General features: G+C 35.3%; 1 protein-coding gene across 5 annotated transcripts; it reads left to right on the plus strand.

Moving 5' to 3' along the window:
- Positions 1-584: 584 nt before the first annotated feature.
- LOC149560134 (TMV resistance protein N-like) lies at positions 585-27,440 on the plus strand. Of its 5 annotated transcripts, none has more exons than XR_016363658.1 (7): positions 585-1,224; positions 1,484-2,594; positions 2,719-3,018; positions 3,129-4,262; positions 4,360-4,793; positions 25,808-26,001; positions 27,029-27,440. XR_016363658.1 is itself a non-coding variant. In XM_089824524.1 (6 exons), exons 1-6 carry the CDS (start codon positions 722-724, stop codon positions 27,036-27,038), a joined length of 3,492 nt encoding a protein of 1,163 aa, XP_089680650.1. In that variant the 5' UTR covers positions 585-721; the 3' UTR covers positions 27,039-27,440. The 5 variants fall into 5 exon arrangements, 3 of the variants coding, with proteins under 3 accessions (XP_089680650.1, XP_089680648.1, XP_089680649.1); XR_016363659.1 differs by having other exon boundaries at positions 858-1,224; positions 1,471-2,594; XM_089824524.1 differs by lacking the exon at positions 25,808-26,001.
- The last annotated feature ends 441 nt before the right edge of the window (positions 27,441-27,881 follow it).

Here is a 27,881-nt window from a genome sequence, read left to right on the forward strand (position 1 = left end):
TTGTCTCCATTTTGTTTCTTGCATTAAAAACCTACTCTCAATTCATAACCATTTTGATTACTTCCAATGACAAATTTGTGTTCTATTGAAATTTAAGATTAAAATAATAAAATAATTAATAATTATACAACAAGATCTACCAAATTACTGGAAAAATCTGTACCACAAAATCAATTACTGAAAGAAGTATAGAAATAGTTTAAGGATGTGAACCATTAGTCCCTTAATAATCTCGTAAACGTGGTTAATTCATTCTTTCCGTATGGAAGTAAAAATTGAAAAAATTCCATTACAAGTCGCGTAAATAGAAAAAGTTGAACCCTCACATAGAACGGAACCCCACCTGATTCAAATGCCAATATCTATGGAGGGAACCGCCCCGACCACGACAGGCATGATCCCGCGCACCATAAAGTTCTCTTGCTCTTACTTTTCCTTTTTCAAATACGTACTATGGCAGGGTGCTGTACAATTGCACTGTTAAGAAAAGCTTTTGAAGATTCTAACTGCATTGTAGACAATGGCGAAGCTGCTTTGAAGATGCAGACTGAACGCAAATTGAAAAGTTGGAGAAAGCCTCCTTTTAATCATCAAGCCATGTTAGAATTCTGCATTTCCCTTTTCAGTCTCGCTGAGAAAAATATAGAGCAAGACTGGACCGTCGCAACATTTGAAGCCATTAAAACCACTAGCCCTGCACGAAACCCTAAGCTGAGATTAAATGGCTGAATTCAAAACCTACGTGCCTCCAACAGAGAAAATTTCACTGGAGAATAAGAGATATCACGTGTTTCTCAGTTTCCGCGGCAAGGACACAAGGGGAAATCTGGTGGCTTACCTGTTCGAATTGCTCAGTGGTGCAGGCCTTCATGTTTTTATGGACAGTAAGCGAATACGCAAGGGAGAGATCGTTTTTTCGCAATTGGAGCAGGCTATCGAGGAAGCGGTAATTCGGATTCCTATTTTTTCCCCAAACTATGCCGAATCCCGATGGTGCCTCTGGGAGGCTACACACATGTTAAAATCCAAAGGGTTGGTCATTCCTTTGTTTTACGGTGTGGAGCCCGCAGATGTCAAATATGCGGAGAGTCGTCCAATTTATGGGGAGGCTTTCAAGGCTCACAGAAGCAAGGGCAGAGAGGAAGAGAAAACTATTAATGAGTGGAAATGTGCTCTGTTTCAGGTCGGATCTCGTTCGGGATGGACTACACAGGCATCGAACCCGTGAGACTTTTCTTTCTCTTCTTTTCAATTGTATTTCTTATGCTTCGCTAGAGTTTTGATTTTGGAGGACTTGAAGGGAGGAATGAAATCAAATTCAGTCCGGGTGGGATTTTTGCTCTCTTCTCTTCTTTTATGTTTCTTAAGATTTTTTTGAGGGTTTGGAGGCAGGAACGAAATCAAATTTATTCGGACTGTAGTGCTCTCTTCTCTACTTTTATGTTTCTAAGACTTTTTTTGACTTTTAAGGGTTTCGAGGCAGGAATGAAATCAAATTTATTCGGAGTGTAGTGTCGGATGTTTTTAAAACATTGAAAATTGCTCAACCGGGCGTGCCAAGATTTCCCGTGGGACTGAAAGAGTGTATGGACGGCGTCATTAAGTTGTTGAAGATGAATGACAATGAGGAGATAATCACAGTTGGGATATGGGGCGCGCATGGCGTCGGAAAATCCACCCTGGCTAGGGCAGTTTACAACGGCATATGCGAGACTTTCGAACATTTTAGCTTTTTGTCTGATGTCGCGGGCAACCGGCTGCGTAAATTGCAGAAACAGCTACTGAGAGATATGCTGAAAATAAATCCTGACGAATGTAAGATAAACGATGAGTATCATGGTAAAGCTAGACTGGAAGAGCATTTGCAGAATATCTGTGCCCTTGTAGTTTTGGATAATATTGATAATAGGAAGCAGATTGAAATGCTGGGCGTAGAGTGGCTTGGTAAAGGCAGCAGGGTCATTGTTACTACCCGCGATAAGAGTATCTTAAGCTTTGGTGAAATTGAAGGACGCGGAGCTGATGATCAAATCTATGCTCTGCCGGAACTCAGAAAAGAGGAATCTCTCCAATTGTTCAGCTGGCACGCCTTTCTCCAACCATATCCGGCTAAAAAGTACAAAATTTTATCCCAAGGAATTGTGGACGCTTGTGGCGGCCTCCCGTCATCTTTGGAAGCTCTTGGGCGGTTTCTGTGCGGGAGAAAAGATTTCAGGTGTTGGAATGAGGTTCTGGAACAGCTTCAAAGTGCCACATTTGATGAAATATACAGGCCTCTCAAAGTCATATACCAGGATCTTAACGCAAAGGAAAAGCAAATACTACTGGACATTGCCTGTTTTTTAATGGGGCAAGATCAGGAAGCTGCTATTAGTTTTTGGGAAGATGTAAAGCTGAATCCCCATATTAATTTGAACAATCTGGTTCTGAAGTCACTTGTCAAAATAGATTATAAACAGGAGGCAGTAATTTCAATGCATGATCATCTCAGGGATTTGGGTCGAGCAATTGTACTGGACGAATCTTGGGATCCGTCCAAACGCAGCCGCCTATGGAAGCATAAAGAAGCTTCCCAAGTTCTCCTTGAACTGCCGGTAAAAGATTTACATCTGAATCCTGATCCTTTAGAATTCTTACAAAACGAAAAAATGCTGTGCTCATTCATTGTTCAAATTGATATGCTTGAACACAAATTGTTTGTTTGTGTATTCTGATCAGGGCTACGAAAGCATCCGGAGTATTTCCTCGGGCGTAGAGATGAGTCTTGCCGTCTTGAAAGCCGAAAATATAGTGTCAACGAAAAAACTGCAACTGCTTTGGCTGGATGACAACACTGTAGAAGGAGATCTGCAACCTTTGTCTTCGAATTTGAGGCGGCTTCGATGGAATTCATGTCCGTTGAGTTCTTTGCCTCCCGAATGGAACATGGAACATCTGGTTATACTTGATCTCAGCAGCAGCAGCAGGGAAATTCCATCTCGGATAAAACAGATCTGGAAAGAAGAATCAGAATACAAGGTAAATTCCCATTTTTCCATAAATTGCTTCCCAAATGTCATGTTATGGATGCTCGGTTATATTTATGTAAGTTCTATATAATATTTCCCTAATTTTTTTCCTTATTGCAGCACTACCCCAAAAATCTAAAAATTCTTCTGCTGAGGCAATGTACCCTCCTTGAAACATTGCCCGATCTCTCAAAATTTTCTCTTCTTTTGAGAATCGATTTAGAGGACTGTTCAGAATTGAGAAAGATACCGAAATCCATTGGTCTTCTCCTGCAACTAAAATGGCTGAACTTGTGTAGATGCAGAGATTTAGGAGGACTTCCAGAGAGCATTGGTAATCTATCTTCACTGGAAAAGCTTTATCTGAATGGTTGTTCCTTCATTAGAACGTTGCCAAGAACGTTGGGGGATCTCAGAGCCCTAAAGGAATTAGACCTAGGCGGTCTAGTACTGATAGAGGAACTGCCCCCTTTTCAAACAGGCTGCTGTCTACAGAAGCTCATTCTAAGCGGCTGTCAAAATTTAAGAAATCTGCCTGCGTCAATTGGTAACCTCAATCACCTCAGCTACCTAGAAATGAATGAATGCAGAGCTATTCTTTATTTGCCAGAAGAATTCGGGAATCTTACAAGCCTGCAGGAATTGTTTCTGAACGAGTTTTACCGTCTGGAAAAGCTTCCTGAAACTTTTGGGAACCTTAGGAATCTTGTAACTCTTGAACTAAGGAAAGCTCATTGCCTGACTAAACTCCCAGAGAATTTCTTCAAACTGGACTCATTAGTGCACTTTGATGCAAGCTTTTCTCATCTGGATTGTCTTCCCGCAAGAATGGGTGATCTCTCTTCCTTGGAGATTCTCAAATTGCAAGGTACTTTCTTTGAGGGATTGCCCGACTCTGTTAACCAGCTGAAAAAGCTCAAAACCCTAATCCTCGATGAATGTAACATGTTATACGAATTGCCAGCACTTCCTCAAGCACTTGTCAAGTTTCAAGCCCGGGATTGTAAAGAAATAAGGAGGGTCGACCAATTGTCGGATTTGAGCAACCTTACAGTGATGGATTTGAGGAACTGCCAATACCTAGAGAGACTGCCTGCCTTAACCTGTATGGAATCAGTAGCAAAGATTGACATACGTGGGTGCATAAGCATCAGAAACCTTGCAGACTTGCCCTTAGGAAGGCTGAGAAGTTTGCAAACATTATACTTGGACAGGTCTGATAGCAGTGGCTTAAATCTGAGACAGGTTGTAGAGGTACGCACTTGTCTATTAAATGAGCGTTAGGCTACTTTATGTTATAAAAATTGAACTATTGATTTCCCCGCTGACTACTGTGCACTTGGTATTGCAGGAAATCCCATTATTTCGTAGGTCAAATGCACTAGCAGGGGAGAATTGCCCATTAGAATCGAATTGCTTCAAAGATGTAGTCTCGTTTCCTGTGGAAAGGAATCCCAGATGTGAAGGGGTGCTGCTATTTTTCGAGCTGGAATTTAATGCCAAGGGAATTAAAAATGCCCGCATGGAAATAGTCTTTGTGATAGACGAGGAAGAGACCATACATGGTCTCACAGTGGATACGGAAGGGGAGGAGCAATTCATCTTGACTTTTAGAGCAACCCACGAAGTGGTGGTGGCTTTGGAGAAGGCTCGGAGTCTGTGCATCCGAGCAAAAGGTGAAGGAATCTGTATCAGACTCGTGGAGATACGTGTAAGCACTAAATTTCAAGAGCCAATTTCCGAAGAAAACAGAGGAGCAGTTCATGCCTTGAGCGAAGGGGAAAGGTATGTTCGCGTCTGTGCATCCTTTTTTATTAGTGATTGTTTGTTATTTTCCTCTGAAGGTATTTTCGTCTACATGTTTTAGACTGAGATATTATTATTAATCAATATATACTGTTACAAATCAATTATGAAATGAAAAGGAAGTCTTCGATGTCAAACAGTCAAGGGGATTTATAGATATAGTACCTTGGTGTACAACTTTAATTGACAATAGATAAGCCCATGGGAATATATAATTGACAATATGAATGAATGAAAGTCTTAATAATGTTTGCTTTATTCACTAACATTTGCATCTTTGATGGGTGCAAGGATAATGCTGATAGAGAAAATATATTTCAATGAATTATATTGAGACAAATTAATGGATCTGTATCCCTCTCTATTTCTATATTCACATGTCTCTTTTTTACTTATAATTTTTCTATATACATCCATATCCCTATTTTTACGAACTCCTTATGTCTATCTTTTCCATCTCTTTACCTTTAGCCTCTTTACATCTATACTCTATTTCCTCTATTTATCTTTGATCTATCTATCTATCACCTATATTTTTTATCATTCCATCTCTTCATCTCCCCATCTTCTCTCCTCTTCCCCACTTTTATATTTGATTTTGATCCACCTATCTACACTCTCTTTTTCACCCTCCCTATTGTTATCTCTATTAATCATTTCACGTTTATATCTCCCTCCAATCTTTCTCTTATTCATTTTACTCACTATCCCCCCTCTCCATACTTCTCCCTCTTCCTCTAGCTATCATTTTCTATATGAAACTAACAACTTGTGAATGCCAATAATTACCTCTTTATTTTACAATTGTCAATGTTTTCTTTTGTAGTGTGATCCCTTAAGGTTTGTGTATAGTAATATTACATGACATGAGGAGGGGGAGTCATCCTTAGCTTCTTAGTATTATAAGAACTACTTGTACACTTTGTGGATCTTGTTGGTTTCATGGTCTCCCATGGTAATTTCCAAAATGTGCTGTAACATACATTGGAACATATGATGGCTTATAAAATAGTTGATAAACAATATCAATAATCTCACTAAGAGCTCCATTAATGAGTCTTGTCACTATCCATATGTTCATTGTATGCGTAATGTGTTTTCCTTTGTAAAGGAGTACATATTTTTCTCTAATTATTTATCATTCATAATATACTTCTTTCTAATATCCTCCTTGTTCTTCTTTCATTTCTTTTCTTTTCTTCACTCCTCTTTCTCCACTTTTTTTTGTGATTATTTTCCTTCTCATTATTCTTGTTCTTCTCCTTCTCCCATTTCTCTTTCCTCCTCTTCTTTTATGTTCTTTCTTTTTCTTTGCATTTATCTTTGACCTCTTATCCACCCCTTCCTCCTTCCCCTTTAATCTTTCCTCAACTTTCTTTATGTTTCTTTCTTTTTTCTTTACATTATACTTTGACCTATTAGCTATCACCTACTCCTTTATCCCCTTTAAAATTCCTCCTCTTCTTTTGTATTCTTTATTTTTCTTTACAATATGCTTTGACATCTAACAACAAAAATATTTTGGTCACATTTGTATTCTCTTATATTCTCTATTTGATAAGTCAAATATAATTTTTAAAATAATTTTTTCTACATTTAGTAATTTTTTTCTAAATGATGATAAATTCTTTTAATTTTTAAGAAATTCAATCTATCAAATTCCAAATGCATCACAATGTACAATATTAGTAAACTAATTTTTTAGGAAGTCACTCTCACAACAATTTTATAGCTTTTATTTTCAAATAGCTCAAGATAAATCAATACAGTTTTGAACCAATTGGGTTTCTATTTCATATTAAATTTTAGATAATTTCTAGATAAATCGACTTTACAAAAATCTTTCAATATTATGTTTCAACATTACTATTTGTATTTTCTACTTGTGATATTTTTGACCTATATTTCATAATTTATCTACATTTCAATTACCCAAGTTCGAACCGCCCGTAGACCTAAATCAAAATAATGATTTACAAAAGATGATTCAATGCTTCTACAACGATCAAAGATATTTGAGAATTTCTAAATTTGTCACAGTTATTTCAAAAAATCTATTCCTAATGATGCTTGTGGGGCATCCCAAGTTGTAGTATATCAGAACTGTGAGGTCCTTGTAGCTCCTGTGACAGAGGCTCTGTTGATGTCTCGACCCTTTAAGCGGGCTTCTTCTACTCCCCCTCTAAGGAGTGGGCGCAAAACAGACCAAGAGAAGATTAAACTCACAGGAGATATATTGATTGAGTCTGGTTCAGTGAAACCTTTGGATTCTCATTTTCCCAATTCTACCCAATGATGATTATTCTCTCATGGAATGTAAGGGGGTTGAATAGCATCCCTAGACAAAAGGCTATTCATAACTTGGTGGTTGATCATAGTCCTGATGTTTTTTGTATCCAAGAGACTAAGCTCTCTGTGGAGTCTATGGTCCAACATGCCTCTAGTATTTGGTCTCGTGGCCAATGCCAGTGTGTTGGGGCAACAGGCAGTGCGGGTGGTTTAGCTATATTTTGGGATCCTCAAAAAATTTCTCCTCTTGGCTGGATGTCTTCTTGCTCAGCTCTCTCTATGGTAGCTTCTGCTCTAGACTCAGGAGAGGTTATCATGGTTACTAATGTGTATGCACCTGTTGATCTTGTGGGAAAGGAGGAACTTTGGGAACATATTCAATATGTTAGAAATTGTCATCCTTATCATCCTTGGGTGTTAGCAGGGGACTTCAATTCAGTTTTAAGTCTGGAGGAGAAGCATGGTGGTTTGGCTAGATTGGGGCCTTCTTCTGCTCTTCTTCGGCAACACATATCTCTTTTGCATCTCTCTGATGTTAAGCCTTCTAATGGTCTCTATACCTGGAATAATCGCAGGACTGGTGTTGCTGCTATCTCAGAACGTCTGGATAGATTTCTTGTTTCTTGCTTTTGGGTTAGTGGCACCCTTACTATCTCTTCAGAAATCTTTGATTGGAGGGGTTCAGATCATTGGCCAATCAAATTTTCCGCTATAGGGGCTTATGTTCCGAAGCATCCTCCTTTTAAGTTCCAGTTGATGTGGCTTCGTGACTCCTCTCTTCATGATTTTGTTTTTTGTTGGTGGAAAGATGGTGCTCCTGCATATGGTACTGCAATGTTCTCATTTTCTAAAAGGCTTCAATATGTTAAAAGGCAGCTCAAGATATGGAATAGGGAATGCTTTGGGAACCTTCACTTTATGAAGAGGCTTGCTCAAGAAGATCTTGATGTCATCACAAGGGAGATTAGAGATCGAGGTTTCTCAGAGGATCTTGGCAAGGTTGAATCCCTTGCTTCTAGAGCTCTAGAAGAATGAGAACTTCGAGAGGAAATTTTTTGGAAGCAAAAGGCTAGAGTTGATTGGCTCCAGGAAGGTGATCGAAACATTGCCTTTTTCCATAAAACAGTGCAATCTCGCCGGAATCAGAGCACTATCTCTTCTTTGGTTAATTCTCAAGGTATCCAACTGAATTCCTTGCCAGCTTTGTTCCAGGAGGCTATTTGGTACTTCTCTACCCTCTTCTCTGAGGACTCTCCTCCTGCTGATAATGAAGAAAATCTTATTTTGTTCTGTATTCCTTCCCTTATCACTCAGGAAATGAATGATTATCTCATGCGTCCTATCTCTTTGGAAGAGCTGGAGGAGGTGGTCTTTGGCATGCCTAAGGGGAAGGCTCCTGGTCCTGATGGCTTTCCAGTTGAATTCTTTCAGGAATTTTGGGACATCATTAATCATGATTTGTTGGAGGTGGTTAAAGAATCCTATGCTAGCAAGCAGATGCTTCGAGCTTTAAACTCTACATTCTTGACTCTTATTCCTAAGAGAGAGGGTGCTAATCAATTGGAGTTTTTTAGACCAATTGCCTTATGTAATGTGGTTTACAAAGTTATTACTAAGTTGATTGCTGAGAGACTGAAAAGGTGGCTTCCCATTATTATCTCAAAAGAACAAGGTGGTTTTGTTGCTGGCAGACAAATTTTGGATGGGGTGGTTATTGCTACTGAAGCTATTCACTCTATGGCTACTTCAAGGGAGAGAGCCATGTTTGTTAAGCTGGATATGGCTAAGGCCTACGATAGAGTTAAATGGAGCTTCCTAAGGAGTATTCTTCTTTCTTTTGGATTTAGCTCTGACTGGGTGAGGTGGATTATGAGTTGTGTTACTTTTGCCTCTTTTTCTGTTCTTATTAATGGTCAACCTTCTCAACTGTTTGGTGCTTCTAGAGGCCTCTGCCAGGGTGACCCTCTCTCCCCATATCTATTCATCATCATGGCTGAAGGCTTGGGCAGATTCATTAAGCATCAAGTGTCCCAGAATTCTTTTCAAGGCTGGCGATGGGTTAATGGCTTACCTTCTCTTTCCCATCTTCAATTTGTTGATGATTCTGCTCTTGCCGGTCTTGCTAGGATCAAGGAAGCTGAAGCCTTTCGACATGCTTTGGATGTTTATTTGGCAGCTTCAGGCCAGAAAGTTAATGAGCACAAATCTTCCATTTACTTTTTTAACACTCTTGATTCTATTCAACACAGGATTGTTGGTATCCTACAGTTTCAGATAGGATCACTTCCTTTGACTTATCTTGGCATTCCTATTGCTGTTTCCAGGCAGCCACGTCTCTTTTGGCAAAATTTGATTACCAAGCTTCAGGATAAGGTAAATCATTGGACTCATAGATGGCTTTCTACTGCTGCTCGGGTTACTCTTCTTCAAGCTGTTATCCAAGCTCTTCCTACTTATAGAAGCATGGTTCATGCTGCACCTATTTACTTTCTCAAGGAGTTTGATGCTCTTTCTCGACAATTCCTTTGGAGTGGTAATTTGCGTAGTACTAAATGGAGCTTGGTTAATTGGGCAACTGTTTGTAGGCCTAAAAAGGAGGGTGGTCTTGGTCTTCGATCTGCTCTATTGAGTAGTCAAGCTTTGGCTGCTAAACTTTATTGGCGATGGTGCTCTGGACAACATCAACTTTGGGCTCGTATTATCACTCATAAATATTTTCATGGTGCTGATCCTTGCTCTGTTTCTGCACTTCCTCTTGAAGGTCGTGGCTCAATGGTTTGGCATACTTTGAAGACAGGTGCGATGTTGGTGAAGAGGGGTCTGTTCTGGATATGTAAAGGAGGTTCTCAGGCTTTGTTTTGGTCTGATGCTTGGGATGGATTCCCTTCCATTTTATCCATATACCCTCATCTTCAGCCTCTTTGTGACTCTTTTCTTGCCGCTGGATGGGATAAAGTGGCTCATTACAAGAGTCTTTATCAATTGGGACCTGTTGTTGGTTACAGATGGAAGCATTCTTCTGATTGGCCTCCTGGAGGTATAGACATGGATCGTTAGGAGCTTTCTCAAATTCTAGCCTCTAGAGAGTGTTCTTCTTTGCTTGGTCCAGATGTTTTGGCTTGGGGCGGTACCTTGTCTGGTAAATATCATGTCTCTGCTGGGTATCAGGAGATAACTAGACAATTATTTGGGGATGCTGAGGTCCCTTGGTGGAAGCAAGTTTGGAATAAAGTTTCTTGGTCCAAGTGCAATTTTTTCATGTGGCTAGTGGCTCACAACCGTTGTCTTACTTGGGATAATCTTTGTAAACGTGGCTTTCAGGGCCCCTCTTATTGTGTTTTGTGTGGTAATGGAGAGGAGTCTGTCTCCCATCTGTTCTTCCATTGCTCCTATTCTACTCAGATATGACACCTTTGGTGGAGCGCTTGGGGTTGCTCTTGTCGGCATGCTTCCTCTTTGCCTGAGTTCTGGGCCCGCTTGGGTAGTGCTCCCTCCAAGTCTTCTTCTCTCCATGCTACTTGGATTGCTGGCCCATCTTTCATGCTTTGGCATATCTGGTTGGAGAGGAATCGTCGCATATTCCAAGATGTTCGGCTTGGTGTTTTGCATCTTTGGTGGAAAATATCACATTCTCTTTAGGAAACTATTCTTGTGAAGTGTGAGCTTGATGGGGGTATGGATCCGGTTGATCTTGCTATCTGTAATCGCCTCAATTTTCATCTGCAGGATGGGGTTGCAGCTCATAGGTTTCCTTCTATGTCCAGGCAGCTTCACCATCAAAGGAAGGGTCGGGTTAACCGGGATGGGCACTGGACTCCTCCTCCCTGTGGAGTTCTGAAAATTAACACTGATGGCTCTTCCTGTGGGAATCCTGGTCTGGCTGGTATTGGCGGAGTGGCTCGTTGTAGTTCTGGGGATGTTAAATTTTTCTTCTCAGTTCATAAGGGTGATTATACTAACAATCTCATGGAAGCTCATGCTATTTTATATGCTGTGGAACAGTGTTGCTTGTGGGGATGGAGTAAGATTATCTGTGAGTCTGATTCACAGGTGGTGGTGAACATGCTTTCTTCGCAAGAGCTTGAGGATGTTAGTTGGCAGCTGGCCATTGTTGTTAAGCAGATTCTTTTCTTCTCTTCCTCTTTTCAGTTCATTAGGTTCACGTATATTCCTCGTGAATGAAATAGAACTGCTGATTGTTTAGCCAAATGGGCTTCTAGTCATGATCTGGGTTGGAATATTAGGGATAGGAGGCAACTATCCTTTGAGATGGTGCAAGAATTTGATGATCTTGTTGCTCAGGATCGAGCTCCTTGTTGAGCTCTCCTTGTTGTATTCCTTTCTGTCTTAATAAATTTTTACCCCTCTTTTTGTCAAAAAATCTATTCTAAATTTTTAAATCAAGAAGGCTTTAAATACGTTTATCATTTCTTCAGATTATTTGCAATACAATACAATACATTCATTAAATTGAGTGTCCATCCATTACTTTTTTCTTTTAAATTCTTATTACTCAGTCCAAAAATAAAACAAAATAAATGATTGCCATGTTGATAAGAAGCTTTCATGACATATAAAAGCCAATCATAAAACCTTTTTTTCAAAATAATTGAAAACAAAGCCCTAATTAAAAACTACAATACTGGATTGTACAATCATATCTGTATAAAAGGAATATTTAAAACCTAAGAATCAATCCTTAATGTGTGATGTTCAAGAAGGTTAGTCTATGACTTGGGCAACCACCAAGACTTTTGTCCATTCCATCCAAAAGCCCACAATAAGAACCAAGAAATAAAAAAGATTCATTCATTTATATTTAGTAATTGCACAATCATAATGATAATTTCTTGATGTAGAAATGCAAGAAACATATGAAATTTTATTTCTATATTGTGCCTAATAACTAATATTAGTATTGCGTTTAATGCATATCTTGCAAACTGAGAATCTCAAGGAAAAGTTGAAAAATTGAATAGCCATTGACAGAAGACAACACTTTGATGCTCTAGTTAATAGGAGCAGCTGCCAAAAAGCCTCGTTCTAAATCTATCCATATATCATCAACATCTTCCAAGCCAACATAAAACCTAAGCAACCCATCAGTTATTCCCATGGCTTCCATCTCAGAATGGGGGATGGATGATTCAGATGTAGAAACTAGATGGGAAACAATGGTGGTAGTTCCCCCTAGGCTTGGCACAAACTCTACCATCTTGAAGTTTAAAATAGCTCTACTGGCAACATCCAATCCACCTAGCACTTCAATGGACATTATAGCACAATCAGGTGTCCAGTATAACTATACATGCATTGAGCTGCAAAGTATTTGTCTTGCCAATTCAGCGGTTGTTGACAATGCTTGCTCCATCCTTAGCGGAGAATTTCGATGTTTTCCAATTTCAAAAAGTTTGTTGTGCAACTTATATATGTTATACCGAGAGGTTGTACTAATAAAGTTCAATAACCTCACCTCTGCAGAAATAATAGAGCACAATCCCTAAAATAACAAGTTGACACGCAGCCAACACTACTGCTCCCAACTTCCAAGCATCGACGTAGGTGACGCCAATGCACTTTGTTACTAGAGAAGAAAGACCCGGTTGACTGGCTGTAATCAAACACGCCACTTCATTTTTTGTGACCCCCACCCGTAGATTTATCGGCTGTTGTCTTATTTACTGGCATAAGACCACTCGAAAATCCGAACAAATCGGTGATGATCTCCCAAGGAGTGAAGCCTATCGGCTTAAAAATTTATTCCATCTTTTCATTTTTCTACAATTCTCATGCATTCCATTACCAAAACATTAGAACAAAGTCATATAAAAAAAAATATTATAAATCATTAAGTATCATGATAGAAATCTGAAATTTTTAGAATTAAAAATAAATAAATAAATAAATGACATAATAGAATAAATTAAACATCTTTAGATTTTTCATCCCTTATAATTCTTATTGTACTTGCCATAGGCAATTTCAATTAATTTCAACCGATCAAAATACTTTACTTTTTTCAATTCTTAACTAATCATAGTTTTTATAAAGTTTAAATTTAAATTTTAAAAATTTTTCTTCATAAAAATCTTATTGGTTCAAAACAATTTGTGTTATAGGGATGCTTTTTTGGAGGCGTGAGTTGTTTCCTCCACTTTGCATGATTTTCGCCACAATTCCATCATAAATTTAAAATTTGAAAATAGTTTTCTCTTATAAATAATAATAAAGATATATTTAATTTATTATATAAAAAATAGAACTACATAAACATGTTAATAACTACTATTAGATTTCAATATTTTAATGTTTATTTATTAATTATAATGTAAATTTATTTATGTATAACACTATTATCCATTAATTTATGTTTAATAATGTTGTGATTTTTTTAATTTTATTATTAAAATTGAAATTAATGAAGTATTATGAATTTTAAAGAAATTTAATAAAATAATAATAATATGTCTATTATTGAAAAATATGTGTTTGAACTTTTTAAATTATATCTCAACAACAAATCTTTCTTGAAATCGTATTATATAATTTTAATGATTCAATAAAATTTAAAAGTGACACATCCTAGAGTATTTGCATAATATCATACTATTTTAATTATATATTTATAATAATTACACTTTAGAATTTATTAATTATAAATTTTATTTTCACTTGATAAAATTTAAAAGTGATACATACAGTATTTAAGTAATATCATAATATTTTAATTATATATTTTACAATTTATTAATTATAAATTTTCTTTTCACTTACTTTTCAACAATACAATATATTTATATTATTAACTATATTCAACTATAAGACAAGTACATGCCAACATGTAACACTTGTTTAAACCCTTTTTACTTAAAATATTTTAATTTATTTACATACATCTAAAAAATGTTATATAAAAAACATTTCAAAAATTCCTCTTTTCTCTTCTTTTTTGAAAAAAACATTTTAATTCATTTACATATAATTTAAAAAGTATCAAATAAAAAAATTCAAAAAAATATTCTCTTTTTCTTCTTTTTTCTTTTGAAACTCATTTTAATTATGATAAATATATTATCTTAAAAAATTTACCTACTTATTTTTTCTACCATTGACATACATTGCTACATAAACATATTGTGACAAAAATATCATATCAATATATTTACTTACAACCTTGTTTCTACTAGCATCATAATTGACAAAACAATGCTTTCGTTTCTATAACAAAATTTGTAACCTACTTAATCATTGAAACACCATATTTATTCCCCATATTTATTCATTTCACTTTATTTGTTACATTTCAGATCCAACAATATCTTACACATTAACATATCTCTTCATACTACCCTTGCAAAACATAAATATTAATAAAATAATATTATCATACTATTCTGTCCATTTAATTTTCTCAATATTTATCTTAATTCATTTTTAACTTACAATTGTTAAATCGATATATATATATATATATATATATATATATATATATATATATATATATAGTGTCATAATATTTCTAATCAATTTTCTTAATCCTTATCTCTTAAGTGCACTTGTAAACTAAAATAAAATTTAAAATGGTTATCATAATACTCCTGATTAATTTTCTTAATCCTTCTTGTCACTTGAAAATTAGAATAAAAAATGACCTTTAAGAGAACCTATTAATAATAATTAGCACAAACTTAATATAATCCACATGGTTTTATTTAGGGATGGTTGTGCTTGTTTGAGGTGGTGCACCCTCACGCACATGCTAAAAAAATATAAATGGTTTTGCCCTCTAGATAGCGAAATTTTCCCTCTTTTTCAACATTTTTAATTGGAATTTTGTTTTTATGTATGTGAGACAAGAGGAATGCAATTGAAGATTATTCCCCCATAAAATAGCCTATCAACTAAAAATGTTAGATTTAAAAAAAGAAGTGCAAACATGTAGTGTCAATGAAAATATAAAATAAAAATAAAATATTTTGATGAGAAAGATAATTATATTCTATTACCAATAAGCTTATGTGGTTGTGTGTGTGTGTGTGTGTGTGTGTGTGTGTGAGAGAGAGAGAGAGAGAGAGAGAGAGAGAGAGAGAGAGAGAGAGAGAGAGAATACAAGTATATAAAATTAATATTGTTATACAAATTCATGTTGCCATTCTATAGATTGATTGCTTGTCTCACCACTAGCGAAGTCTAATACCCAAACTCATGGGAATTTGCATTATTTTTTCATACTTTACAAACAACTTTCTTTGCTTTTAGTGGTAGCTATCTTCTACTATGTGCTCCCCTTACGCTTAACTCTTCAACTTTCTTCATTTGTTAATATTGACCAATTCCCACTCTTCAATTTATACATTTATTCTATCCTTGCCTAGTTGTTTACTAGTTTGTTATTTTTTTGTCCTCCCATATCTTCACCTTCATAGCCCCTCACCACCCTTATGTCTCACGAGCCTCCCCTTTTTCTAGTCACAGTCCTCCCTTGTCTTTTTTGGGCCACCCTTAAACATCACACACTAAGGCAAAAATTAATCTTGCAAAACAAAGTCAACTTTGACTATTTAACACTTTTAGCCTAGTAATCAAGCCTTATTACGTGATGAGTCTTCTATCCTTATTGTGGTCCATTTCAAGAAAATAAAAAATGCTCTTTTTCACTTTCTTTGATTGGTTGGTCATAGTTTGTTAAGGTTTACTTGGATTTTAGTTTTTGTGAATTTCAAATAGTAAGTTTATGAAAGTCAAACCCAAAAAAATACAATTTACCCTAGTGTTTTCAACCACAAAACTGCACATGATGACTCATAATCTTTAGACATGGGAAATGTTGAGGAAAATCAGAGTTAAATATCTTAGAGAGACAATCATTCCCTTCTTTTGATCTAGAACGAGAGATGATGAGTGGTGGTATTTGAAGAATCTAAATATATCATAAGAATTGGTTAAATATAGTGGCGATTCAGATGGGGTTCTCCTTGCTAATTTGTTTGAGCCTAATTTCATCCACCTCTGTTATTGTAAATCAACTAGAGAAAATCCCACACACAAGTACTACTCATTCTCAAAGGAAGACAGGAAGAATCCTTGTAGACAATGCATAAAGTGTCTTAAGAGGCAAGTTTTTGTTTGTTTGATTTCTTTATCCAACATTCTTGACAAGTTATTGGCAAATTAGTGATTGTTGTCCTTATAAATTTCATTGTGAATCCTTTCACCTTTTTATTATCGGTCTCTATCATAATGTTGAGGAATAGAGTGTCGACCCAACAAGCAATCAAAAGAAAGAAAGTATAAATTAAATGACTTCGAAAAAAGGGTTGAAGAGTTTGAAAAGAGGAAAACCAAGTTGGAAGAAAGAGTTTCTACCTTGCAAAATGAAAACTAAATGCTAAGATAGGTACACCATAGCTATTTTACCTTGGATTCTTAATGTCAATGTTTACTAGTCAATTCAAAAAAAATCTGGTTTTAAAAATAGAAATAGACCTAAACTTGAAGGATCCATAATTTAGAAAAGTAAGATATAAATAGGAAGACAATACACACAAGCATCCCTCTAATATTTGTGTAAAATGAACCCCTATAATACTTTGTGTAAAATGACCCCCTACATACTAGAATGTTTGACACTTTATTTTAGCACATATTACAATTTAAATTATTAGATTAAGAAAGTTGGTCAAAATCATGAAAGTAATATACTCTTATGGAATAAAACTAAAAATTGCACTAGAGCGTGGAGATAAATTATTGGCCCTACAAAGTAAGTAAGTTTGTGAAAGTTGTGGTTGTTTCAAGTTAAAAAAAAGTGAGTGAATAAAAAAGTATCTTAGAAAACATTAATTTTGACAACAAAGAAGTCAAAATTGTAAAGAACAAACTAAGTTTTTTCACTTCATAAAATTACTATAAGAAACCTCTATGTAAGGAAGTTATGGCCATTTGAATTTGGTGTGCAAAATAAAAAATGCCAATATCCAGGTCTCATTTAAAACTCAATTGAAAATTTTTCTTTTAGCACTTCATATGAATAATATCATTATTCAATAGTAATGCATATTGTTGTGCACATGCTTAAAGGTATGATGGTAAGGCCATATGAATTTGCACATGAATAGTTTGGAGACAATAACATAGACCTACAGAAAAACAACATCTAATTTTAACAAAGCATGTATCAAATTATCAACATACATGCTTTTATATCTAATAGATATTACTATAAAGTTTATTTGGTTCCAAAATGTCCAAAACAATATAGCTTAAAAAACACATGCAAATCAAATATAAATGAACCTTAGCTATATATTTTCTTCCTTAACATATTTTGAGCAAAATGAAGGGATGAGCTAACTTTATTCATGCTTCTAAAAATAAGGGTACAACTAGAAATAAAAGAGGAAGGAAAGTAGATGTAGATAAATAAAAAATGAAATAAATAATAAGAGGAGATATGAAGAAAGATAGGTAAAATAGATATAATGACATTAGTTAAATAATTTTTTTTTCATTTAAAATATAAATATAAATATATTATTAAAAAAAATATGACTCGTTAATGGGTCTTTAAGGGTTGATTCTAAACAGAAAAGGGAAAAGGTGTGTTGGCTGTCATCAGAGGAGGATGGGTAAAACTCAACTTTGATGGGGCAGATTAGGGAAATTCGGGGATCTCCGGTTGTGGATGTATAGCAAGAGATCATTAGGGAAAAACCCTTGCTTTTGTGGCCAAACGACTAAGGGGCAGAACAAATAATGTGGCATAATGTGAAGCGGCTAAAGAGGCTTTAGTCTTATGTGTTAAATTGGTCATTTGTCGAGTGCATCTAGAAGGAGATTCAGCGATAATCACTAATGGAATTAAGAAAGGGAAGCTATAAGTGTGGCATCTTGACAAGCACATAAAGCAGATTAGATGCATGTTACTAGAGTTCAAGGACTTTAAGGTTTCCTGTGTATACAAAGAAGCAAATAAGGTGGCAAACAAAATGGCTAACATGGGAGTGAATGCAATTTTGGAGAACTTTTTGAAGATCTTAGGCTTCTCAACTTGGAATAAAGATTGGAAAACAATAACAAAGGGGCCAAAAGTGTGTTTTACCTAATTATTATGGGAGTACAACTCAAATGATGAATCAATACTCCAGATGACATTAAGGAAATATCAATTCCTCATGCATGACAAAGATTGTAATTATTAAATGGCACCTAGAGAAGAGAAAGCTTCCAGATTGTTTGAAGTGTTTGATTTTAAGGAGAAAGGGAAGGGCTTTTCACAGGGTTTTCAATAGAGAGACGAATATGGAGGCTAACTTTGTGCTTGAATCAGACAACTGGATGTAGTTGTATGAAGGGAAGATTATGATTAGGCATCTGAAGAACATTTTCTTGTTTGAAGACCAAGAGTTCTTGGATGGCCTTCAACAAATGTATGGAGTGGAATATTTGGAATCCTATTGGAGGAGACACTCCAATTTGGACGTTGTTTCGCTCTTTGTGGTGTTGGCTTTGTTGGTTGGCGAGATCAAGGAGGAAGTTCATAGGGTTATGGTAGCATGCGTTGACCCATAATGGCTGTAGGATATTGTGGACAAAGTTTTTTTGGGTGTGGGTTTGGAAATGGGACAGGAACCATGAAGGCTGATTAGGGGAGGGAATTCCTCAGTTCAACTCCTAACTGTTTGGCCATTGGCAAATCCATAAGGGGTGCAAGTATCGCAAGCAAAGAAAGGGTGGAAAAAGATTGTGAAATTCTTGCAGGAGAAGATCTAGGTGTTGGGTGATGCGATGCGCTCCCCTGCCCACAGGTGGTTAATTATGTGGTGTTTCATGTTCACTAACAGTCATGGATTTTGGTGCAACGGCAAATGGGCCCTACAAGTGGTATCAGAGCAAGGTTGTCTTTCAGTTATCCTCTGCAGGAAAGTCTCACGGTTAAGTGGGAGTCTCACAGTTGAGTGGGAGCGATGGCAGATGAGGGTAAGTTGAGGGTTGACAGGTTTAATGGGCAGAACTTCCAGTTATGGAAGATGCAAATGGAAGACTATTTATATCAGAAGGATTTCTGGAAGTCGTTGGAAGGAAAAGCCAAGAATCAGGGAACTATGTCAGAGGCTGAATGGGATCTTTTGGACAGAAAGGCACTCGGAAGCATTCGGTTATGCTTGGCACCATCGGTGGCATTTAATATTACAAAAGCAAAGACGACAGAAGATTTGATGAAAACCCTAGCGACATTGTATGAAAAGCCCTCCGCTTCAAATAAGGTATTTCTCATGAAGCGTTTATTTAATATGAAAATGGCAAAAGGTGGATCTGTTGCAGATCATTTAAATGAGTTTAATACTATTACTAGTCAATTATCTTCTGTGGGTATCAATTTTGATGAAGAAATTAGGGCTCTCTTGATTTTGTGTTCTTTGCCTGAAAGTTGGAATGGCTTGGTAATGGCGGTGAGTAATTCTGTTCCTGGATCTAGTACCCTAAAATATGATGATGTGATCGGTGTTATTTTAAGTGAGGAAACTCGTAGAAAATCCTCAGGTGGATCTACATCAGGAAGTGCTTTAAATGCACAAAGCAGGGGCAGAACGACTGAAAGAGGAAGTAACTCTGGAAATCGTGGGAAATCAAGAGGAAAGTCAAAGGGGAGGAGGTCTCAATCTAGAGGACCAAATGATTGCTGGTACTGTGGGAAACCAGGGCACAAAAAGAAAGATTGCTGGAATCGAAAGAAAAATGAAGGGGATAAATCAGATGGAGACAAGGAGGCAAATGTGGTAAGTAACAAATCCGAAGAGGATGCTTTGCTTCTATCTTTAGAGAGTGTTGATGATTCATGGGTTTTAGATTCTGGTGCTTCATTTCATGCTACACCTCATAGAGGTTATTTCATTGATTATGTCCAAGGGGATTTTGGGCTTGTTTATTTGGGGGATAATGAACCCTGTCAGATTGTTGGAAAGGGAAAAATTAAGATTAAGTTGCAGAATGGGAATCATTGGCTACTACATGAGGTAAGACATGTTCCAAAACTAAGTAGAAATTTAATTTTAGCAGGGCAACTCGGTGATGAGGGTTGTGTAGTTACTTTTAATGATAAAAATTGGAAGGTTTCAAAAGGTTCCCTTGTAGTAGCAAAAGGTGTGAAAGTAGGCACCTTATATCTTTGTACAGGTCATATTGTTCCTTCTACTGTGATTGTTTCAGAGAAAAACGAATATTCAGGAACAATTACTGCAGTTGAGCAGGGAGAACAAATAGTTGCTGTAGATTCTGATACAACGCTATGGCACAATAGACTTGGGCACATGAGTGAGAAAGGTATGAAAGTACTTCATTCAAGGAAAGTTTTACCAGGTCTAAAATGTGTGAATATGGATTTCTGTGAAAGTTGTGTGTATGGAAAACAAAAGAGAGTGAGTTTTGTAAAGACAGGGAAGGAAAACAAAAAGGAGAAATTAGAGCTTGTGCATACAGATGTATGGGGACCAACCCAGGTATCTTCCCTTGGTGGCTCTCATTATTATGTTACATTTATTGATGACGCAACTAGAAAAGTATGGGTTTATTTCTTTAGACAGAAATCTGATGTATTTCAAACTTTTAAGAAATGGAAATGCTTGGTTGAAAATGAGACTGGTAAGAAATTAAAATGTCTCAGATCTGATAATGGTGGTGAGTATTGCAGTCATGAATTTGAAGATTACTGCTCCACTAATGGTATTCGTAGACAAAAAACTGTTCCAAGGACTCCACAGGAAAATGGAGTGGCTGAACGCATGAACATGACTATAATGGAGCGCGCAAGGAGTATGAGGTTGCATGCTGGGTTGCCCTTACACATGTGGGCAGAGGCTATCAATACTGCAGTATATTTGATTAATAGAGGTCCCTCTACTCCTTTGGGCTGTGGTATTCCAGAGGAAGCATGGACTGGTAAGAAGGTGAGTTATTCTTTTCTCAAGACCTTCGGTTGTGAAGCTTTTGCTCATATAGACTCTGAAAATAGAACCAAGCTAGAAGCTAAATCAAAGAAATGTGTCTTTGTTGGATATGGCATTAATGAATTTGGTTATAGGCTTTGGGATTTTGAAAATCTTAAAATTATTAGAAGTCGGGATGTCATATTCAATGAGAAAGTGTTGTACAAAGATCTGTTGCAGCAACATGAGAAGAAAGAAGATGATTATGTAGTGCTGGATGATACTCCAAAAGCTAATGTTCCAGCCATTCCTCATGATGTGCAACAACTGCAACAACAAATACCACACACACCAGTGAATGTTAGACGGTCAACAAGGCCAATTAGACCTCCACAAAGGTTTTCTCCCTCTTTGTATTCTATTTTACTTACTGATGCTGGTGAACCTGAAAGTTACGATGAAGCTGTGCAGGTGGATACTAAGATTCAATGGGAGTCTGCAATGAAAGATGAAATAGACTCTTTGCTAAAAAATAAGACATGGGATTTGTGCAAGTTGCCTGCAGGTAAAAAGGCTTTACAGAATAAATGGGTTTACAGGTTGAAAGAAGAGGAAGGAGGTAAGAAAAGATTTAAGGCCAGGTTAGTTGTAAAAGGATTTGCACAAAAAAAGGGAATTGATTTTGGTGAGATATTTTCTCCTGTTGTTAAAATGACTTCTATTCGTACTGTTTTAAGTCTTGTGGCTACTGAAGATTTGCATTTAGAGTAGATGGATGTTAAAACAACCTTTCTTCATGGTGATTTGGATGAAGAAATATATATGGCTCAGCCACAGGGTTTTGAGGTCAAAGGTAAGGAGAACTTAGTGTGCAAATTGAAGAAAAGTTTATATGGCTTGAAGCAAGCACCTCGGCAATGGTATCTGAAATTTGACAGTTTTATGCATAAGCATGGATATAATAGGTGTCATTCAGATTACTGTGTTTATTTTAAGAGGTTGGATGATGATAGCTACATTATTTTATGTTTATATGTTGTTGATATGCTTGTAGCTGGGTCTAACATGGATCATATTAAGGGGCTGAAACGCCAATTAGCACATGCATTTGCTATGAAGGATTTGGGGGTAGCAAAACAAATCCTTGGTATGAAGATTTGCAGAGATAGGAAGAATAGAACATTGACGCTATCTCAAGCTGATTATGTTGAGAAGGTGTTGCAACGTTTCTCTATGGAGAATGCTAAAACTGTCAGCACACCTTTACCTGGTCATTTGAAATTGACTAAGGAGATGTGTCCCAAGACACAGGAAGAGGAGGATAAGATGTCCAACGTACCCTATGCTTCAGCTGTAGGAAGTTTGATGTATGCTATGGTATGCACTAGGCCAGATATTGCACATGCAGTGGGAGTCGTTAGCAGGTATATGAGTCATCCAGGATTTGAGCATTGGAATGCTGTCAAGTGGATTCTCAGATATTTGAGAGGAACATCCAATAAGTGTTTACACTTTGGGGGCTCTACTACTGATTTACAGGGCTATGTTGACTCAGATTTGGCTGGGGATATTGATACTAGGCGGAGTACTACCGGTTATGTCTTTACTGTTGGTGGGGCAGCCGTGAGCTGGGTTTCTAGGTCACAGAAGATTAATGCTCTCTCCACTACAGAGGGAGAGTATGTTGCTGCTACAGAGGCAGCCAAAGAGATGATATGGCTTCAGTTCTTCTTGGCAGAATTGGGACATCCTCAGAAGGATAATTATTTGTTCACAGATAGTCAGAGTGCCATTCATCTTGCTAAGAATTTAGCTCTGCATTCTAAGACCAAACACATACAGTTGCGGTACCATTTCATTCGGTCAGTTTTGGAGGATGGACAGTTAAAGCTGGAGAAGATACATACCAATGACAATCCAGCAGATATGTTGACAAAGGTTGTAACAAGGGAGAAGCTGAACTCCTCTTTAGCTTCGGTTGGTCTTTTAGATTGAACATGAATAAAAGAACAGTAGAGTCCAGGATGGTTTGATCCAGTGGGAGCCCCATGTGGTAGTGGTATTGCTACAGGATTAGTCTCCAAGTGGGAGATTGTTGTTTAGTGTGGAGCCTGATCAGTCCCCAAGCGGTTTAATACTTGTATAAAAAGGGCTTAGGGTTGGGTATTTTTCATAATGTTGTGATACGAAATTGGTTCTTGCGGCGGTATTGAGCTGTAAGGGATTACAGATTGTAATCAGGTTGTAATCACTGGATTGTAATAAGATCGGACTTTCTGTTTGGTGGACGTAGCCCAGGGATTGGGTGAACTACGTTAAATCTTGGTGCCTTGTGTTCATTTCTGTGTGTTCTATTATTTTCTGTTATTGGTTATATTTGCATGTAGTTTTTATTTCTGTCCGTGGTTTATCCTAACAATCTACTACTCTTTTTTGTGGGATGGGCTATTGTTATTTTTTGAATGAGTTTAAATGAGGAATGTGGCTGGACATCTCATTGTTTGAAGAGGTGGGCACAAGTGAATTGGGCAGAAAGTGTCGCCAAGGAACCAGGCCTCTCGACATGCCAAAGTCAGTTTAGGACGACCGTGCCATTCCAAATTTCACAAGCGAGGAGGCAACACGATGGTTTAAGGATTAAGCACAGGTGGTTGTTGGTGGTTTACTGTGTCATCGCCTTTGACATCTACTACTTTTCTTTTTTGTGGGATGGGCTATTGTTATTTTTTGAATCAGTTTAAATGCTCGTTTCTTTATATATATATATATATATATATATATATATATATATATATATATATATATATATATATATATATATATATATATATATATAGGGTAGGGAAGATAGAAGTTTGTAAAGCTTTTGGCCAACCTATGCTAATGACAATCCAATGTAATAGCTCTTTCAATCAATGAAAAATTAAAAAATGTTTCCTATAAAATTTTAAAACTTATATATATAGATATATATATATATAACTTATTTTATATTATAAAATAATTATTTTGCATATTACTTGTTACAAATTAATTATTAATAAAATATTTAAAATACAAGTCTTTATAATAAAGTTGATTTTAGGTTTACTTGTATGAGATTTGTTGGATGAAGATTACATGTAAAAATATGTACTTAATTAAAATTTAAATAAACAATAACATTAATATATATGACTATACAAGTATGGAGACAAGCTGAAATCTTTTTTTGCACTCTATTATATAGATTTAAATAATAATTATACAATATTTATATATAATAATTTATAATATATAATTTTAAAAAACTTTAATTAAAATTATTAAATTAGTAGTATTATATGGGTAGGAATTTTTGAAGTGGTTTTTAGGCAAATGCATTTGGATCTATTAAGGTGATGTATACCGGCAATATTTAAGAATTTACTTATTGGATATATTAATGTGTTCTCTTAGATCAAAGTCCTTCCTAAATTAGATTAATAATAATGAATGTTAATGAAAGACGTCATTTGAAAACATATAGATTACATAAATTATATTAATGTATTTTACTTATTTCAAATAAAATAAAATAAAGATTTATTAATATAATATTACATTCTCAACTAATTTCATCATTGTAATGACTAAAATTCCATATTCCATTAAATCAATATATTGTATATTTTTCGATTGAACCTACTATAATAAAAAACAAAAACAAAAATTATATACTTTATAATGTTCAATGACTATACACAGATAAAAGTTAAAATTATGTCTAAAAGAGTTAATGTATTTTATTAAATTTTTGTGTGACGGTCCCACTTGACAAAGGAAAGGTGAATTGTAAAGAACAATTTTTTTTCTCCATTTTAATTTTAATGATTTTTTCCTATTATAAAATAGAAACTTCTATATCAAGTAGAGATTGTGTCACGAGTACATTGGCTGATTAATTACAGAAGCCACTTTACCTTTTTTGGTAGTATTCACACTATAAATTTTGTTTATGAGCATTATGTTAAAAAATTAGAAACAAAAAAGGTTTATCGATGCAGAAGGCATCATTAATGTATGTTCATTAATGCATAATAGTCTCATTAATATCTATGCCAAATGTAAGTTTGCAACTTGTATGTATTTAAAATTCTATATATTATTAGAAGAGAATTAATCCTTACATAAATTTCTATGGACCAATAAGAGAATAGATAAATAAATTTATTTAAACCATTTAAATGCATTAAAAACTTCAAACTATAATAATGTAGGTTTCAATAATTCTTTAATATAATTGAGTGTTAAAAAAATACTATAATTCTTTAATATGATTGGTTGTTAAAAAAATACTATTGTATCTAATGAATGCAATAGTATCCTACCATTGGTAGGACCGAGTGATTATACACACCCAAAATCATGAGATCCATAGATGCTCAAAATATAAAATCACTATGACCTTTCTTGACGTTAATGACTCAAATACCATGTTTGATTCAACAAACGAGCAAGAAACTATCGAAAAGACCTAGTAGAAGAGTAGATACAATGTAGCTATTTCAATAGATAATCATAAAATTAAAAAAAGAATCATTTAATTAAAGGTTTTATTTCAAGAATTTCATACTTTTTTTATTTTTTTAAAGTTCCCTTGGTGATCCTTTACATATCAAATTTTGTTGGAAATGCTTGTAATTAAATGTTCAACCATGAAAAGAAAAAATAAATTATCAAATAACTTGATATGATAGTCACATGGTAATTAGTTTAGTGTTATTTTGGTGACAAATGATTTATTTGTTGTGATTGTAGGGATATGAATCAAGAGATGTGCTCTTATTCAGATGATATAAAGCAATATGTTATGGTGGATAGGTCTATTAACTAAGTTAGCATGATCAAGGGCATTGGTTGAGATGTTCCCACAACTTCTTACAAGGTGATACAACAATGATGCATCATGTAGAGAATGTGACCCAATATCTTGGAAGAGATCAACAAACAAGGTTTGTCTATATTATCTTCTTCTTTATAAGGGAAATTCTAAATAAAGATAATTATGCAAGAGAAATTGCATGAATTTCCTACATTACCTCATAAGAGATACAAAAGATCTTTAGGAGAGACTTACACAAGGAGTAAGATTAATTGATAACGACTAGAAGTACTATATTTATTGATAAAGACTAGAAGTACTAGATTTATTAGTGTGTATATGAACATGCATGAAAGGAGGGCTATTACACATGGGAAGCTTATCATAGAGCTCAAGGAGGCCACTAATAAAGTAGTAAGCAAAGTTAAGCTCTAAACATGGCTTAAAGGATAAAATACTTGTGCAAATGAAGGGTTGTATAGATTATCATTTAAGAAAAATAAAACATTGCAAACAATTCACATAACTAAAGTGAAAGACTCCATAAAATGTCTACAACTTCTATTTACAAATGGAAATGAAAATGGCATAAAATGTTTTTTTTTTGTAGAGCTTGGGTTGAGAACTCCTATGAAATAGAAAGAGAAATTATATCTTATTAGTTTGTGTTATGACTATGCAATATCCACCACTAACAAGCTTCTCAATGTGAGAGGTGGGTTGATTAAAACAAAAATCAATATTGCTATAAACTAATAAAGAAAAGTTGTATCTATCCATTTTGACTCATCTATATTTATCTATCTCATTGGTTGTACTCCATGATAGTAAGCATTTTGTTACTTGGCTAGAATGTATCTATATGTAGGACTAGTTAACTGTTTAAGTATCTTGTAGACAAAAAACTTTATTCATGCATATGAACATGAAACATATGATTTCACTAAGAGCATAATAGATGTTAGATGTACATGGGTTTACAATGTATTATGTAATTGTTCTCTAATAATTTACCCCTTTTTGAAAGCCATGGACTCGTCATATATTTGATGGTTGTGGAATTTTAACATGAAATTGTTGAAGATTAAATTACATTGTTCAACTTATGTATTACCTTCACAACTCTATATAAATATTGTGAACCTTTGCATGTGCAGTGTATGGTAGTTTGAACACGATTTTATCTTTCTCCACAATACAATATTATTCTGGATTCAAGTTCGAAGGTTGTAGTTGATGCATGATTGAGAAGAAGATGATATTATGACTTGAGGAGTTCCACACTAAAAATATTGGATGCTATTCCAAGTATTGGAGAGATCAAGAATAAAAATATTATCCCTAGTTAGATAGAGGATGGTGTATGGAACATTGTATAAAAGTTTCACCTTCTAGTGTGGATCCTTGAAGTATTCCTTTTTTAGATGAAAGTAGATCTTATCATTAACCTTGAAGGGAGAAATTTTGTGACTTGTATTGTGGATCTTTGTATTTTATTTGTTGTTGTAAGTGAATCTACTAAGGTTATTAGTAACATTCTAATTATGTTAAGGAAATTTCTATGTTTTATTTTCTTCTCACTCCTATGTGCATGAATTTAAGTATAGTGGTGAATAGAAGGATATTTTTATGGGTTCTTTAGGCTAGAATCTAAGACATGTTTAGGAAAGACAATGCCTTGACTAAATATGCAAGGCTCTATTATATGCATTTTTTTGATGTTTTCATACATTGGCCCATTACAATGGGGACCCCAACCTTTTGCTTTTTAGGGTTTTGTTTAGTGTTTCTATTTGAATATTAGACCTCTTGCTAGTGTAGAGTTTAGAGTTTTTAACCAAGTTCAAAAGTGTTATAAAAAATAAAAAGAAACAAACAAAGACCAAAAGAGTATTTTGATGGTACAAAAGTGTTGGATGAGGATCAATATTGTTTGAGTTCAATTCTGACAACTAATTTTTAGGGGGAAAAAAAAAAGATTCTTCTTTTACATTTTTGACACTTATAGGT

This window comes from Cupressus sempervirens, chromosome 4, assembly GCF_028749045.1.
Source record: "Cupressus sempervirens isolate cs-2001-9-10 chromosome 4, ASM2874904v1, whole genome shotgun sequence".
In the NCBI taxonomy this organism is placed as follows: Eukaryota; Viridiplantae; Streptophyta; class Pinopsida; order Cupressales; family Cupressaceae; genus Cupressus; species Cupressus sempervirens.

Excerpts from the sequence above, each read along its gene's own strand:
- LOC149560134 (XM_089824522.1), top strand. The coding sequence starts at position 722 with ATGGCTGAATTCAAAACCTACGTGCCTCCAACAGAGAAAATTTCACTG. Across the intron at positions 2,595-2,718 it reads AAGTTCTCCTTGAACTGCCG|GGCTACGAAAGCATCCGGAG; the intron begins GTAAAAGATTTA and ends TATTCTGATCAG. Across the intron at positions 4,794-25,807 it reads GCCTTGAGCGAAGGGGAAAG|GGATATGAATCAAGAGATGT; the intron begins GTATGTTCGCGT and ends TTGTGATTGTAG.